Source organism: Sorex fumeus, unplaced genomic scaffold (assembly GCF_029834395.1).
Source record: "Sorex fumeus unplaced genomic scaffold, SorFum_2.1 ptg000169l, whole genome shotgun sequence".
Lineage (NCBI taxonomy): Eukaryota > Metazoa > Chordata > Mammalia > Eulipotyphla > Soricidae > Sorex > Sorex fumeus.
In genome coordinates this window covers 12354850-12366850 of record NW_026606226.1, presented here as the reverse complement: position 1 = coordinate 12366850, position 12001 = coordinate 12354850, and the positions used below count along the sequence as shown (strand labels likewise).

At 54.6% G+C, this 12001-nt stretch overlaps 1 protein-coding gene across 2 annotated transcripts in view; it reads left to right on the top strand.

The window, feature by feature from the left end:
- Positions 1–12001, top strand: part of ETS1 (ETS proto-oncogene 1, transcription factor) — a 147575-nt gene that overhangs the window by 70515 nt on the left and 65059 nt on the right. Inside the window, exon 1 of one of the 2 annotated variants that reach the window (XM_056107680.1) lies at positions 9913–10073. The exons of the other annotated variant lie outside the window; for it this stretch is intronic. Within the exon in view, the coding sequence (XP_055963655.1) occupies positions 9992–10073 (82 nt within the window). The 5' untranslated portion in view covers positions 9913–9991. Of the gene's footprint in view, positions 1–9912; positions 10074–12001 lie in introns of those variants that run through there. 2 annotated transcript variants of the gene reach the window in all.

Below are 12001 nucleotides of genomic sequence, written 5' to 3'. Positions count from 1 at the left end.
TGCATATAGCAAATATTCATAAAGGGGCCACGATGACAAATACCCGCTATGCCCGGGTTGATTTTTTTTTAACTTGATCTTCTCTTATTTTGTCTATGACCTCCTGACCTTCCAGAACCTCCCAGCTGGATTCCGCTCAGAATCCTTACATCCCTCCAGTCTGAAGGACATCAACCCTCCCATTGGTTGGTGCAAACGTTCTTTCATAGATGTTGACTGTGTACGGTGATTAAATTGATGCCCGTAAGGTATTGGATTTGTGGCCAAGTCTTGCAGATTTTGATGTTGGAATGACAAGAACCTGGAATGATTATGGCTCTACCTCTACATGCACCCTCACCCCAAGTTATCCTTCCATTCTTCTTCTCCCAGGAGGACTTTTCTTTTGCCCTTTCCTGCCAGTCTACTTCTCCCAGTGCTTGCTGCTTCTCTCACTGGCTTCCAGCGTTAAGAACAGGATTAGCAGGGGCATTAAGGTCCTTGCCTCATTTGAGGCTGGTCTTGGTTCCAATTCCTGGCACCGTCTGGTTCCCCTGCCCAGAGCCAGTAGCAGCCTCCAAACACCACTGGGTGTGGCCCCCAAACAAAACCAAAGACTAAAGGACAAGATGGATGAATTCTCCATCTCGTCTCAGTTCCTTCACTGCGTCTAGGGTGGCGAGGGCAAGTCTTGAGGATGCCATAACGAAATCATCTTCATTTGAGATTCAGACCACAATCGCGGGCGCATCTGTTTTGGAGTCTGGCTTTGTCTTTGTAACCCAAGAGAAAAGCCGGGTACAATTGAGGGCAGCTTGAGTCTTACAGCTCAGGAGGCCCCCCCTGCAGCTGTGGGATGTGGGTGCCTGGACCCTGCTCTGAGGAACTCCCAGTTCCTTTGGGGGAGCTTGGTTTTCTGCTGAGACCATATTAGTGAGAGGTGTTAGCTCTCCTGCCATCTAACCCGATGCCACCAACCCCCCATTCTCCACCAGAGGCCGATTTAGGAAGACTTAAGCTGCAACCCCAATCGCACCAAGCCTAAAGTTTCACAGGGTAGCTGCATGCTGTATTGTCCAGAACCAGAAAAGCGCGGCCACCCCAGGAAACATACTCAGTCTGCAGGAGTAAGCAGACGGAGGGCGCGAAGGACTCCTGTGAGGGGGCCTTGATTGGCAGTGCCGCCTCTGCCGCTGACTCTGGGCGGGCAGGGTCTGAGTGGCTGCATGATGTGAGTACGTGATGTCTAAACTGGTGGATTGGAAACGGCCGTTTGGTCTGTGGAAGAGGCCAATCCGTCCCACATTGTTGGGGCTGCAGATGCAGATGGCTCCTAATTACAGTCGGAAGAAACTGCAGACAGCAACAGAGCCAGCATGGACCCCCGTTTCTCCCTCCACCCCATACCAAGAGCTCTCCCACGGAAACGAGGATGCGGTCTCCAAATCAGGGCATCCTCCCAGGGCGGGCAGAGCGTTCGAGGTCTAGAAATTGAGGCTGGTCATTTCTCTTATTTCCGGGGACCTTGTTTCAGGGACCAAGGAAATAAAGGTGCTCAGGCACCGACTGAGCTGAATAGCAAGTCAGTGCAGTGGAAGTCTAACCCCCAGGGGATGACTTAGTGGAAGATTGACATGTTTCTCCTTGAGCCCCACCAGAAAGACCCCTTCTCTCAGACTCATTTTTTTTTTGCTTTTTGGGTCACACCCAGTGATACACAGGGGTTACTTCTGGCTCTGCACTCAGGAATTACTCCTGGCAGTGCTCAGGGCCCATATGGGATGCTGGGAATCGAACCTGGGTTGGCAACGTGCAAGGCAAGCGCCCTACCTGCTGTGCTATCGTTCCAGCCCCTGGAGACTCATTTTCTTTCTCTGGGAAACAGGAGAGTTGCACTCAGCCGCCCACGTTTACTTCCTTCTTTTTTCCTTCCACAGTCATTCCTTCCAGCATAAGCTGGAATGCCGAGGCTGGTCCCCCACAGTTCACAGTAAAAGGGCTCTTCCTTCTGAATGTGAATTCTTCCCTTTCCAAGACCCCGTTAAGCACAGACAAATCAGCCCTGTTCTCTCCTAGGGAGGTCGTGCTGGAATCTCTCCGGGAGAGGTTGAAGGTGGTCACGGCCCCAACCTCAGCGCCTGCAGATTCACGTAGCTCTGAGGGTAGCTTCTCTGCCCAGGGGGATGAGCACGGAGACAGGATGAGCCACGCGCTCTCGAACATTCTGCCTTCTCTGGAACCTAATGGCAAGAACAAGGATGGCATGTTAGTGGAACGCCTTCTTGTCCTGGCTACGGGGGTGGTCTAGTTTCAGCCTCCAAACCATCTCCAGAGTTATTATCGTCTCTACTTGAAACAGGAAGTTGAGCACCTGGTGGAGATGGGGGAAAAAATCCTTCACACAGAGCAGAGTCCATGTGGGGAGAAGATAAAGACCCCCCGACCCCAACTTGCCCCAGTCTTCCAGGGCAGAGGGGGGACTGGAGCTGGTGGGCTGGGAACTGGTGGGCCGGGAGAGCTGAACTTAGAACTGTGTCTGGGGGCTGGAGAGATAGCACAGCGGGTAGGGCATTTGCCTTGCACGCGGCCTACCTGGGTTCGATTCCCAGCATCCCATATGGTCCCCTGAGCACCGCCAGGAGTAACTCCTGAGTGCAGAGCCAGGAGTAACCCCTGTGCATCTCCAGGTGTGACCCCCCAAAAAAAGCAAAAAAAAAAAAGAACTGTGTCTGCCCGAGTCCACACGCTCACTCTTTGGGATAGCCTGAGCACGCTTGGAGGCACAGGGGACCCCGCCAGTGCCAGGCCTCCTCCTCCCCTGCTCCTCCCTGCTCCCAGCTAGGGCAGGCGTCTCCTCTAATGGTTCATTGTTTATTGTACCTTCTCCCCAGAGCTAATGAGCCCCTGAGCAGCAGCCAGAGGTGACTGTTTTTTGCAAGAGCCTGGAGGTTGTGACACTTAGAGGTTAAGTGACCTGGGTGGGGTCACAGGGCCATTGGCAGCCACTGTTCGGGGCTGAACCCCCTGTGTGGGCCTTGAAGGAACCCCTTGGGCTTCTGGGCCTGGGCTGGAATGAAGGGAACTCTTCATCCTCCTTGCACTCCTCATTGAAGCCCCTCTTGAGAGTGGGTTCGGAGGCAGGGAGGGTGTTCCTCATTGAGGCCCCGGACCTGTTTCTCCCCCTGCATGGTTTTCACGGCCTCAACTTACCCAGAGAAACCGCCAGCTCTCCAGAGAAGGCGTGGAGGCGCTTCTGTGTGTGACAGAGGCCTTGGCCTTTTCTCACAGAAAAACAACCACAAACGCAACTCGGGCAGGTGGGTGTTCACGTAGCAGGGTTTTTTTTTTGTTGTTTTTGTTCTTAATCTTACATTTAAACCAGTAAATCAACATCTGTGAGTCAGAACCTTGTTCTGGAGCCGTTAGCGGTCTGAATGTTTTTACACCTATCTCTAAAAAGCAGGCTGCAGCTCAAAATACAGGCGTGCTTTTGGGCTTATTGACGTTCAAGATTTAAAAAATTTGCACCATTGCTCAGTACACTTCTAGAAAACTTCCTCCTTTCCACCCGGAAATTCCTTCTTTCCTTCCTTCCTACCTCCCTCCCTTCCTCTCTTCTTCTCCTTCCTTCCTTCCTTCCTTCCTTCCTTCCTTCCTTCCTTCCTTCCTTCCTTCCTTCCTTCCTTTCTTCCTTCCTTCCCTCCCAACCCTCCCTCCCTCCCTTCCTCTCTTCTTCTCCTTCCTTCCTTCCTTCCTTCCTTCCTTCCTTCCTTCCTTCCTTCCCTCCCAACCGTCCTTCCTTCCTTCCTTCCTTCCTTCCTTCCTTCCTTCCTTCCTTCCTTCCTCCCAACCGTCCTTCCTTCCCTCCCAACCGTCCTTCCTTCCCTCCCAACCGTCCGTCCTTCCTTCCTTCCTTCCTTCCTTCCTTCCTTCCTTCCTTCCTTCCTTCCTTCCTTCCTTCCTTCCTTCCCTCCCAACCCTCCCTCCCTCCCTTCCTCTCTTCTTCTCCTTCCTTCCTTCCTTCCTTCCTTCCTTCCTTCCTTCCTTCCTTCCTTTCTTCCTTCCTTCCTTCCCTCCCAACCGTCCTTCCTTCCTTCCTTCCTTCCTTCCTTCCTTCCTTCCTTCCTTCCTCCTTCCCTCCCAACCCTCCCTCCCTCCCTCCCTCCCTCCCTCCCTCCCTCCCTCTCTTTTTCTTCTTCTCTTTCTGCTACACCTGGCAGTGCTCAAGGCTTACTCCTGGCTCTGTGCTTAGGATTCATTATGGGCATTGCAGGAGGGAACGCATATGTGCCAGGGATGGAGCCCGGATTGGCTGCATGCAAGGCAAAGGTCCTGCCCCATGTGATATCTCTCCAGCCCCTTGAGACTCTTTTTTTTTTGGTTTCAGTTGAAGTTGGCATTGGTGCTGAGAGGGAAGATACATCAAAGAGAATGGTTCTGTATTCTGCTGATTTTACGTGTTTGAGTGAACTCCAGCATCAATGTTTCAACATCGATGTTTTCTCAAGTTTATAAATGTCTAAAACCATACTTCACCCCCGCCCCTCTAATTCCGATAGCCTTTTTTCTGATCCTTACGGACATGTTTTTGCTCCAGTGGAAGTCTCAGGGGGCTGGGGAGATAACTCCACTGGTCGACGCCATGCCTAAGTGTGGAGATTCTGATATCTGTCCCCAAGCACTGCCAGGCATAGCCTGGTGGTCCCCAAGCACTGGAGCGTCCATGGGAGTGCTGACCTTGAGAACTCAGTGTGGACGGGAAGATGGCTTGAGGGGCTGGTGCGCATACCTTGCATGCAGAGATCCTGAATTTGATGTCCAGTGCACCGCTGGGCATGGGCAATACCGCATAGTCAGACCCGAGCACTACATTGTGGCAGAGGGCCAGGGGGTGGCACCGAGGATAGGATTTTCTTTTTATCTCTGGTACTCCTAATCTGCCAACTGCAACACAAACTAAGAAGTATTCCCCTGACTGATGTTTCTGGAGCGCCTTAAATGTCAGGTGACATTTTGGAACAACGTGGGATAGAAGGTAAGGCTAGACTGGCGGTGGGGAAACTGAGTCAGGAATGAATGTGGGTGACATGGATGCCGGAAAACAGGACTTTTATCTGTCCTGAGGTGGTCAGAGTCACCTCAGGGCAGAGAAGCTGATATTTTGAAGTTTCTTTTTAATCCCAGAACCTATCAAACTTACTGATCCTTTGGATAAGAAAGGTTGGGGGCAGAGTGAAAACCAGAGGGGGTGTTCATCTTTTTTAAGACATTCTTTTCTGAAGCCTCTGCTCAATAACGCATGTCAAGCTTTGGCCACGCTCTTGTTTTTCTAGGTAGGGTCAGATCAAAATGTCAGCTGAAGTCTGTGACCACATGGAGAAAACGCTGCTGGTGCCTTAAAACAAAAATGGCATCTACCAGAACTGATTTGCTTCACCACATGTGATGCTTGGTTAAATTAATAATATCCCAAATACGTAAACACAACTTGACCCTAGTAAGGTTCCTTGTCTGCAGGGACATTTGAACCAGATTCGAGTGTAGACGGATCACTTTGGATAACGTCAATAGTCACCCTCGGCCTCCTGGAGAGGTAACTGGCTTAGAGGTCTGTGGCAGCCGTCAGCTCTGTCTCCAACCCTTCCTTGAGAGTCCGACATTGTGAGCCTCTGTGCTCCAGGCTCCCAAAAGCCACACCCTGCCAGCACTAGATAATTTCCTCATCGGCCACCCTCCAGAACTCTCGGTTACTCCTCCCAGACGGGAGTATAAAAATGAGGCCCCCACAACCATACCACTGGATTCTGCGCCTGGCTGTTTTCACTCTGGGTACCCCAGAGTTGGGCCCTCCTCACCCAAAGGGCCATAGCCCCTGCAGCCGACCTCCACTACCCAACCGCTACCGCACTCCAGGCTGCTTTCTGGACTGCGTGGGCGCACGACACATTATAGGACACTTCTTAGCCATTTTCCATAGTGACTGCACCATATTTGATGGGGTTTAGACAGTAGGCAACAGATCATAGAGTGAAACATATAAATGTATGCCTGTTGGAGAGCTCGGCAAGCTACCAAGAGTATCCCGCCCCCCACGAGCAGAGCCTGGCAAGCTCCCTGTGGTGTATTCGATATGCCAAAACCAGTAACGACAATAGTCTCATTCCCCTGGCCTCCAAATCGTTGGGAAAAGATGAAAAAATGTAAGGAGAGACTGCAAAAATCTCAGGGCTAGGAGGAATAGAGACGTTACTGGCGCCTGCTCGAATAAATCGACGAACAACGGGATGACAGCGATGATACAGTGATACAGTGACTGGGTTTAAATAACAACCAATGACCAGCGGGGTTGTCCTTGTGGAGAGGTGGAAGGGACCCACATCACTGCTGTGGAAAGTGTTTACACTGGAAGCCAGCGGGTTCTTTTCAAGTCTAATTTGGAGGGCTGGGAGCAGCAGTGTTTAGGCTAGCCTGGGAAGAAAGCTGCGGAACAGACTGGAGGGAAGGGAAAGGACTTGTTCTGAAGAAGCTGTGTTTGAAAATAGAGACAGGCTCACACTTGGAGGAAAAAAATACCAGCATTTTCTTAAGACAAACATCAATAGCGCAAAATTCCCCCAAAGCGACGCTTGATTTTTGTTTTCTCACTTTGGATGGCTGATATATTCAGAGTGGGGAAGGCAGGCTTGTTGTAGCTTTTTTTTTTTTATTCCTTGCTGCTCACTTGCCGGTGTCAATGTACCATTCATTCATCAGCTGTTTCCCCCAGCTTTTCCCAGGCTCAGAAGTGTCTGTTCTTGTCATCTGGAGGCCAACATTGTTTTCTCATACCTTTTAAACACAGCTGGATCGCAAGGCTTTTGTACTTCAAAAAAAAAAAATGTAGGCTTCTCGCGTACAAATATTTTCCTCGGATCAGATCTTTGAATCGCTGGAGGCGGGAGGGAGGCTGGGGGCGTCAGAAGTTTGAACCAGGAGTCTGAGATTTAGCATCTGTTTCTGCACCCTTCCCTGATTTGTAGTGGCTAACCCACAAGTTCCAAGGGCTTCCAGGAGAATACAACTCGGGGTAGAAGAGAGTTGAACAGGTGTGTGAAAACTTAGCTGAGACCTAGGGCTCCAGTTACAGGCTAGGGGACGGAGGCCAACCTATGCTTAGAAATCAGGAAACAGTTTTAAAAATAGCTTCCTCTGAGGTTGTTCAGAAAGATGTGTACTTAATCTTTTCATCAAAGATAAGGCTCAATCCAGGCTCTTGCTGTCCAAGTGTGTGTGTGTGTGTGTGTGTGTGTGTGTGTGTGTGTGTAGTGTGTGTGTGTGTTGGCATTTTCGCCGCTCTTCTGCTTGACTAGTGCATTGGAATCACTTTGCCCTTGAGCAATAGCCCATATATCAACCATATATCAAACCGGGATCCAGAGGCTGGAATTCCCAAATTGTGTTGCTCATGGCCTTGGAATGATAGATGCCAAAAATTCACACCTACGGTTTTCTTTTTTTTGGGGGGGGTGGGTGTTGTTGGCAGGACTATCAGTTGTATCTATCACAGTTTGGTATTTTTTTTTCCTTTGGCTTTTTTGGGTCACACCTGGCGATGCTCAGGGGTTACTCCTGGCTTTGCACTCAGGAATCACTCCTGGCGGTGCTCGGGGGAACATATGGGATGCTGGGAATCGAACCCCGGTGGGCCGCGTGCAAGGCAAACGCCCTACCTACTGTGCCATTGCTTCAGCCCCTCTATCACAGTTTGGGAAAAGGTTCTTCTTTCTCCAAATTCTGGCAAATGGTGACTTAATCTGAGGAACAGAAAAATTAGAAAAGCAAATAAAATTCCCACCTACGCAGAGCTGTGGGTTAGCTGGAAGCTCATGGAAGTCCACAAGAACTAGGGTTCTGGATAAGGGTCCTTTTACTAGGATTCTCGATGGGGTTCCCATAAATAGGGTTCTGGATAGGAGTCCCATTTCTGGGGTTCTAGCCAGGCGTACCGTTAATAGGGTTGATGGGGGGGTCTTGTTACTAGGGTTGTAGTTGGGGGCCCTGTCACATTACTAGGATCACATTACTAGTAACAGGTCTTGATGGGGGTCCTGTTTCTAGGGTTCTAGATAAAAGTCCCATAATGGGGCTCTTGATGGGGGTCTCGTTACTAGGGTTCTGGATAGCAGATCTGTTACAAGGGATCTAGTTGGGGGGGGTCCCATAACTAGGGCTCTCGATGGGGTCTGGGTTCTTGAGGGGGTTCCCAAACTAGGGTTCTAGACAGGGGTCCAATTGCTAGCGCTCTTGATGGGGGTCTTGTTACTAGGGTACTAGGGTTCCAGCTGGGGGTTCTGTTACTAGGGGTCTCGATGGGGGTCACATTAGTGGTGCTGGTCCCAGCTCTCCACTCTCACTAGGGTACTAGGGTTCCAGCTGGGGGTTCTGTTACTAGGGGTCTCGATGGGGGTCACATTAGTGGTGCTGGTCCCAGCTCTTGACCCTCACTAGGGTACTAGGGTTCCAGCTGGGGGTTCTGTTACTAGGGGTCTCGATGGGGGTCACATTACTGGTGCTGGTCCCAGCTCTCCACTCTCACTAGGGTACTAGGGTTCCAGCTGGGGGTTCTGTTACTAGGGGTCTCGATGGGGGTCACATTAGTGGTGCTGGTCCCAGCTCTCGACTCTCCCCGTAACGCAAAGGCGCTTTTCCTTCGCGTTGGGTGTCCGCTCGGCTGCCTCGGGTGTGATGCCACCAGGGTCCGGGAGCCCAAGGAAGTCTTGGCCCCCCAAGACAGGGGCCGGGTGGGCTCTCCGGAGGCTGCTCCTTCAGCGCACACTCCCACCCTGACTCACGCCAGCAGCCAGCCCAGCTCGGCGAGGACACAGCTCCGAGCGCCCCGCGCCCGCCCGCCCGCCCGCTGGCACGCACGCACGCACGCATGCACGCACGCCCCTTCGCCACCCGCATGCCTCACGTCCTGTGTGTCAGCCTTTGTGAATGAATGAACGGGACGGACACGCACTGGGAAAACTATGCGGCTCCCGGGGGCGGGCGGGAGCGGGTGACCAAGCCCGCAAGAATGCGTGGCGAATCGGACGGACCTGCCCCCGGCCGGGTTCGAGGCAGGCCCGTGCGCCCAGGCCACCCGAGTCCGCGCAGCGCCGCGTCGGGGCTGCAGAGCCGGGGACCCCCGCGCTCCCTGCGCGCTCGCCCGCCCGCCGACGGCTCCTCCCCGGCGGCGGCGGCGGCGGCGGCGGCTGCAGCGGCGGCGGCTCCCGGGCCGGCGCGCTCGGGCGGGGCGCGGGCTCGGGCCGCCGCCGAGCCCCGCCCCCGCCTGCCCCGGGCTCGCAGGGCCGCGCCCGATTGGCTGGAGGCCCCGGGCCCCGCCCCAGCCCCGCCCCAGACCCGCCCCGGCCCCGCCCCCGCCTTCCCCGGGCTCGCAGCGCCGCGCCCGATTGGCTGGCGGCCCCGGGCCCCGCCCCGGCCTCGCCCCGGCCCCGCCCCGGCCCCGCCCCCGCCGCCCGCCGGCCAGCCGGGAGGCGGGGGCGCGGGGCAGCGGGGCGCACAGAGCCGGCGGCCCAGCTCGGCGCGGCCAGAGACGCCCTAGGGAGCCGGGCCGAGCGCGCCGGGAGGGAGCGGGGCCGCGGGAGCCGGCGGACTGCGGGGCGCGCGCGGGGCGGGCCAGGCGCGGGAGAGCCGGAGCCGGGCGCGCGCGGCGTCCCCCCGCGGTGCCAACTTGCCCCGAGAGTGCGGGGCGCGCTCCTGCGGGGCGCGGGGGCAGCGCGGCGCGGTGCGGCGATTTGGGGGCGCGAGCGAGTCGCACCCCACCTCTCCTCCTCCTCCTCCTCCTCCTCCTCCGCCACCGCGGTCCCCGCAGACCCGTCTCCCCCCGGCCCACCCCACCCGCCTCCCCGGGGGCTGATTCCCAGTGCCATCCGGCGACGACAGCCAACAAGCGAGAATCCCAGCAAACTTGCTCGCAGCCGGTGGTCGGTGGTCTCCCCCCCCACCCCCCCACCCCACGCCTGGCACCATGAAGGCGGCCGTCGACCTGAAACCGACTCTCACCATCATCAAGACGGAGAAAGTCGATCTGGAGCTGTTCCCCTCCCCGGGTGAGTGGTGACCGCTGCCCCCTTCCAAGCACCCCCCCCCAAAAAAAAGAACGCCCCCTCCCCTACCCCAGTTCTGGGGGTGGGCCCCCTCCACTTCTGCGCCAGCCAGGCAGCGCGTGTCTGTGCCCAGAGCCCCCGCGGTGGGTGCCCGCGGTGGCAGCCGGAGAGAGGAAGAGGCGAGGAAGGACGGTTGTTGGTGGCCTCTGCGCACCCGTGCTGGGGTGGGGTGGGGGGTGGTATTTCTTTCCACAGCTGTGCTTTTGTGAGTGGTGGTGGTGGTGGTGGTGGTGGGGGGGCAGAGTTTCTAGAATGTCAGCGCCCCGGTTACTGCTTTTTTTTTTAAAAAAAATTGCATTTTCCCAGCCCAAGGAGTGTCTCTGGCCTGATTCCTTAAGGCTAGGCAGGACTGGACACTCTGCCCGGGAGGGCTGGCCCGGCTTCCCCAAGAACTGGTGCTGAAGGGGGTCCTCGGGCAGCAGGACCCCAAAGGCTGTGTGGCCTGGCTGGACTTCTAGCACATTTCCCAAGGTCTGAACTCCCTTGTCACACACATGTCCCCTTGCTGCCTGTCAGTCTCCGGCTTTCTGGATGGAGGGCGGAGGGGAGTTTGGAAGTGGTGACCCTCCCAACTTCAGGGAAACATCCCCGCTCGCTCGCTCAGTTCAGTGGGCCTGTCTCTCTCTCTCTTGATGCTCCACTCCTGCCTGTCCCCATCGCCCAAGGGTGTTTCAAAGAGGGGAGAAACATCCGAACACTCAAGGTGCCTTTGGGTCTCCGGAGGTGGTCTCCAGCCCTGAAGGATTTCCGATGAGAGAGGGAAAGACATTTCAGTGGGTCTCACTCAGATGCAGATCTGAGTGCTAAGACATGCAGCGGGTATGGGTGGGAAATGTAAGATTTTTGGAATAAAAGTTGCTCGAGGGGAAAAGGTGCCGTCTTCAGGGCAGGGAGCTGCCTGCCCTTCTTGGAGATGAATGATCTTGGAGGGAAAGGGCTGTGGAAGGATCCAGATAGAGGAGGAGAAGAAGCTTTCAGGCACGGAATGAGTTGCTGTAATACGCCACCCGCCACCCGCTTGTCTGATTATCAGACTGTTCCCCGTGTGTGAGCACTTAATTGCTTAGGCCATAATTCCTGCTCCCCACCCCGCCCCCCAACTCTTTTAACAACTCTTTCCTTGATCCCTTTAAACTTACGACAGGAGCCGAGCTGATGTTTGGCATGGGGGAGGTTCATTCAGCTCATTCAGTCCCTCAAGGATGGGGTCGGCTTCCCTCCTCAGAGTCTGTCCCGGTCCTCACCCTAACCGGGAAAGACAGAGAACGCCGAGCATGTCCCAAGACTGACGATAGTCTGAGGCTTTTCCGGCAGCTAGATGCAAAATCCAGAAGCGATGTGGTTCTGATGGATTGTCTTTGGGGGTCCGAGGTAGACAGAGTGAAGGCTGCGAGTGACGAAAGTTTCAGATCATCTATAAAAGAAGGGAAAGCACAGTTCCCAGAGAAGATATCAACTCGGTGCTTTCCTTAAGGATCGCTTGTTTATATGTGTGTTTATGGGGCAGAGACAGATCGGCCATCTGGGAAATATCGTGCCACTGTGTCAGTCCTTGTACCTACAGTGCAGCTCGGGAGTGGGGGACGCCGATGAACCCCACACCACACATGTCTTAGATCACAGCCAACAGCTGAAGCAAGCTTGGGCAGTAACTTAATATTAACCATTAGAGACTTTAAAAAATCTGGTACTGTTGTTTTGGTTATTGAAGGAAATAACCCCGGATAAGTCACTTTTCTTCGCGTTTCCCATCTGTAAAATGGGCAAAAGATGGTCGAGTTGACCTCCTGATAGCCAGAGCCTTCACGCAACTTCTCTTTTTTGAGAAGAGAAAAAAGCTTTGCATGCTCTGATCAGCCTTCCATGCAGGA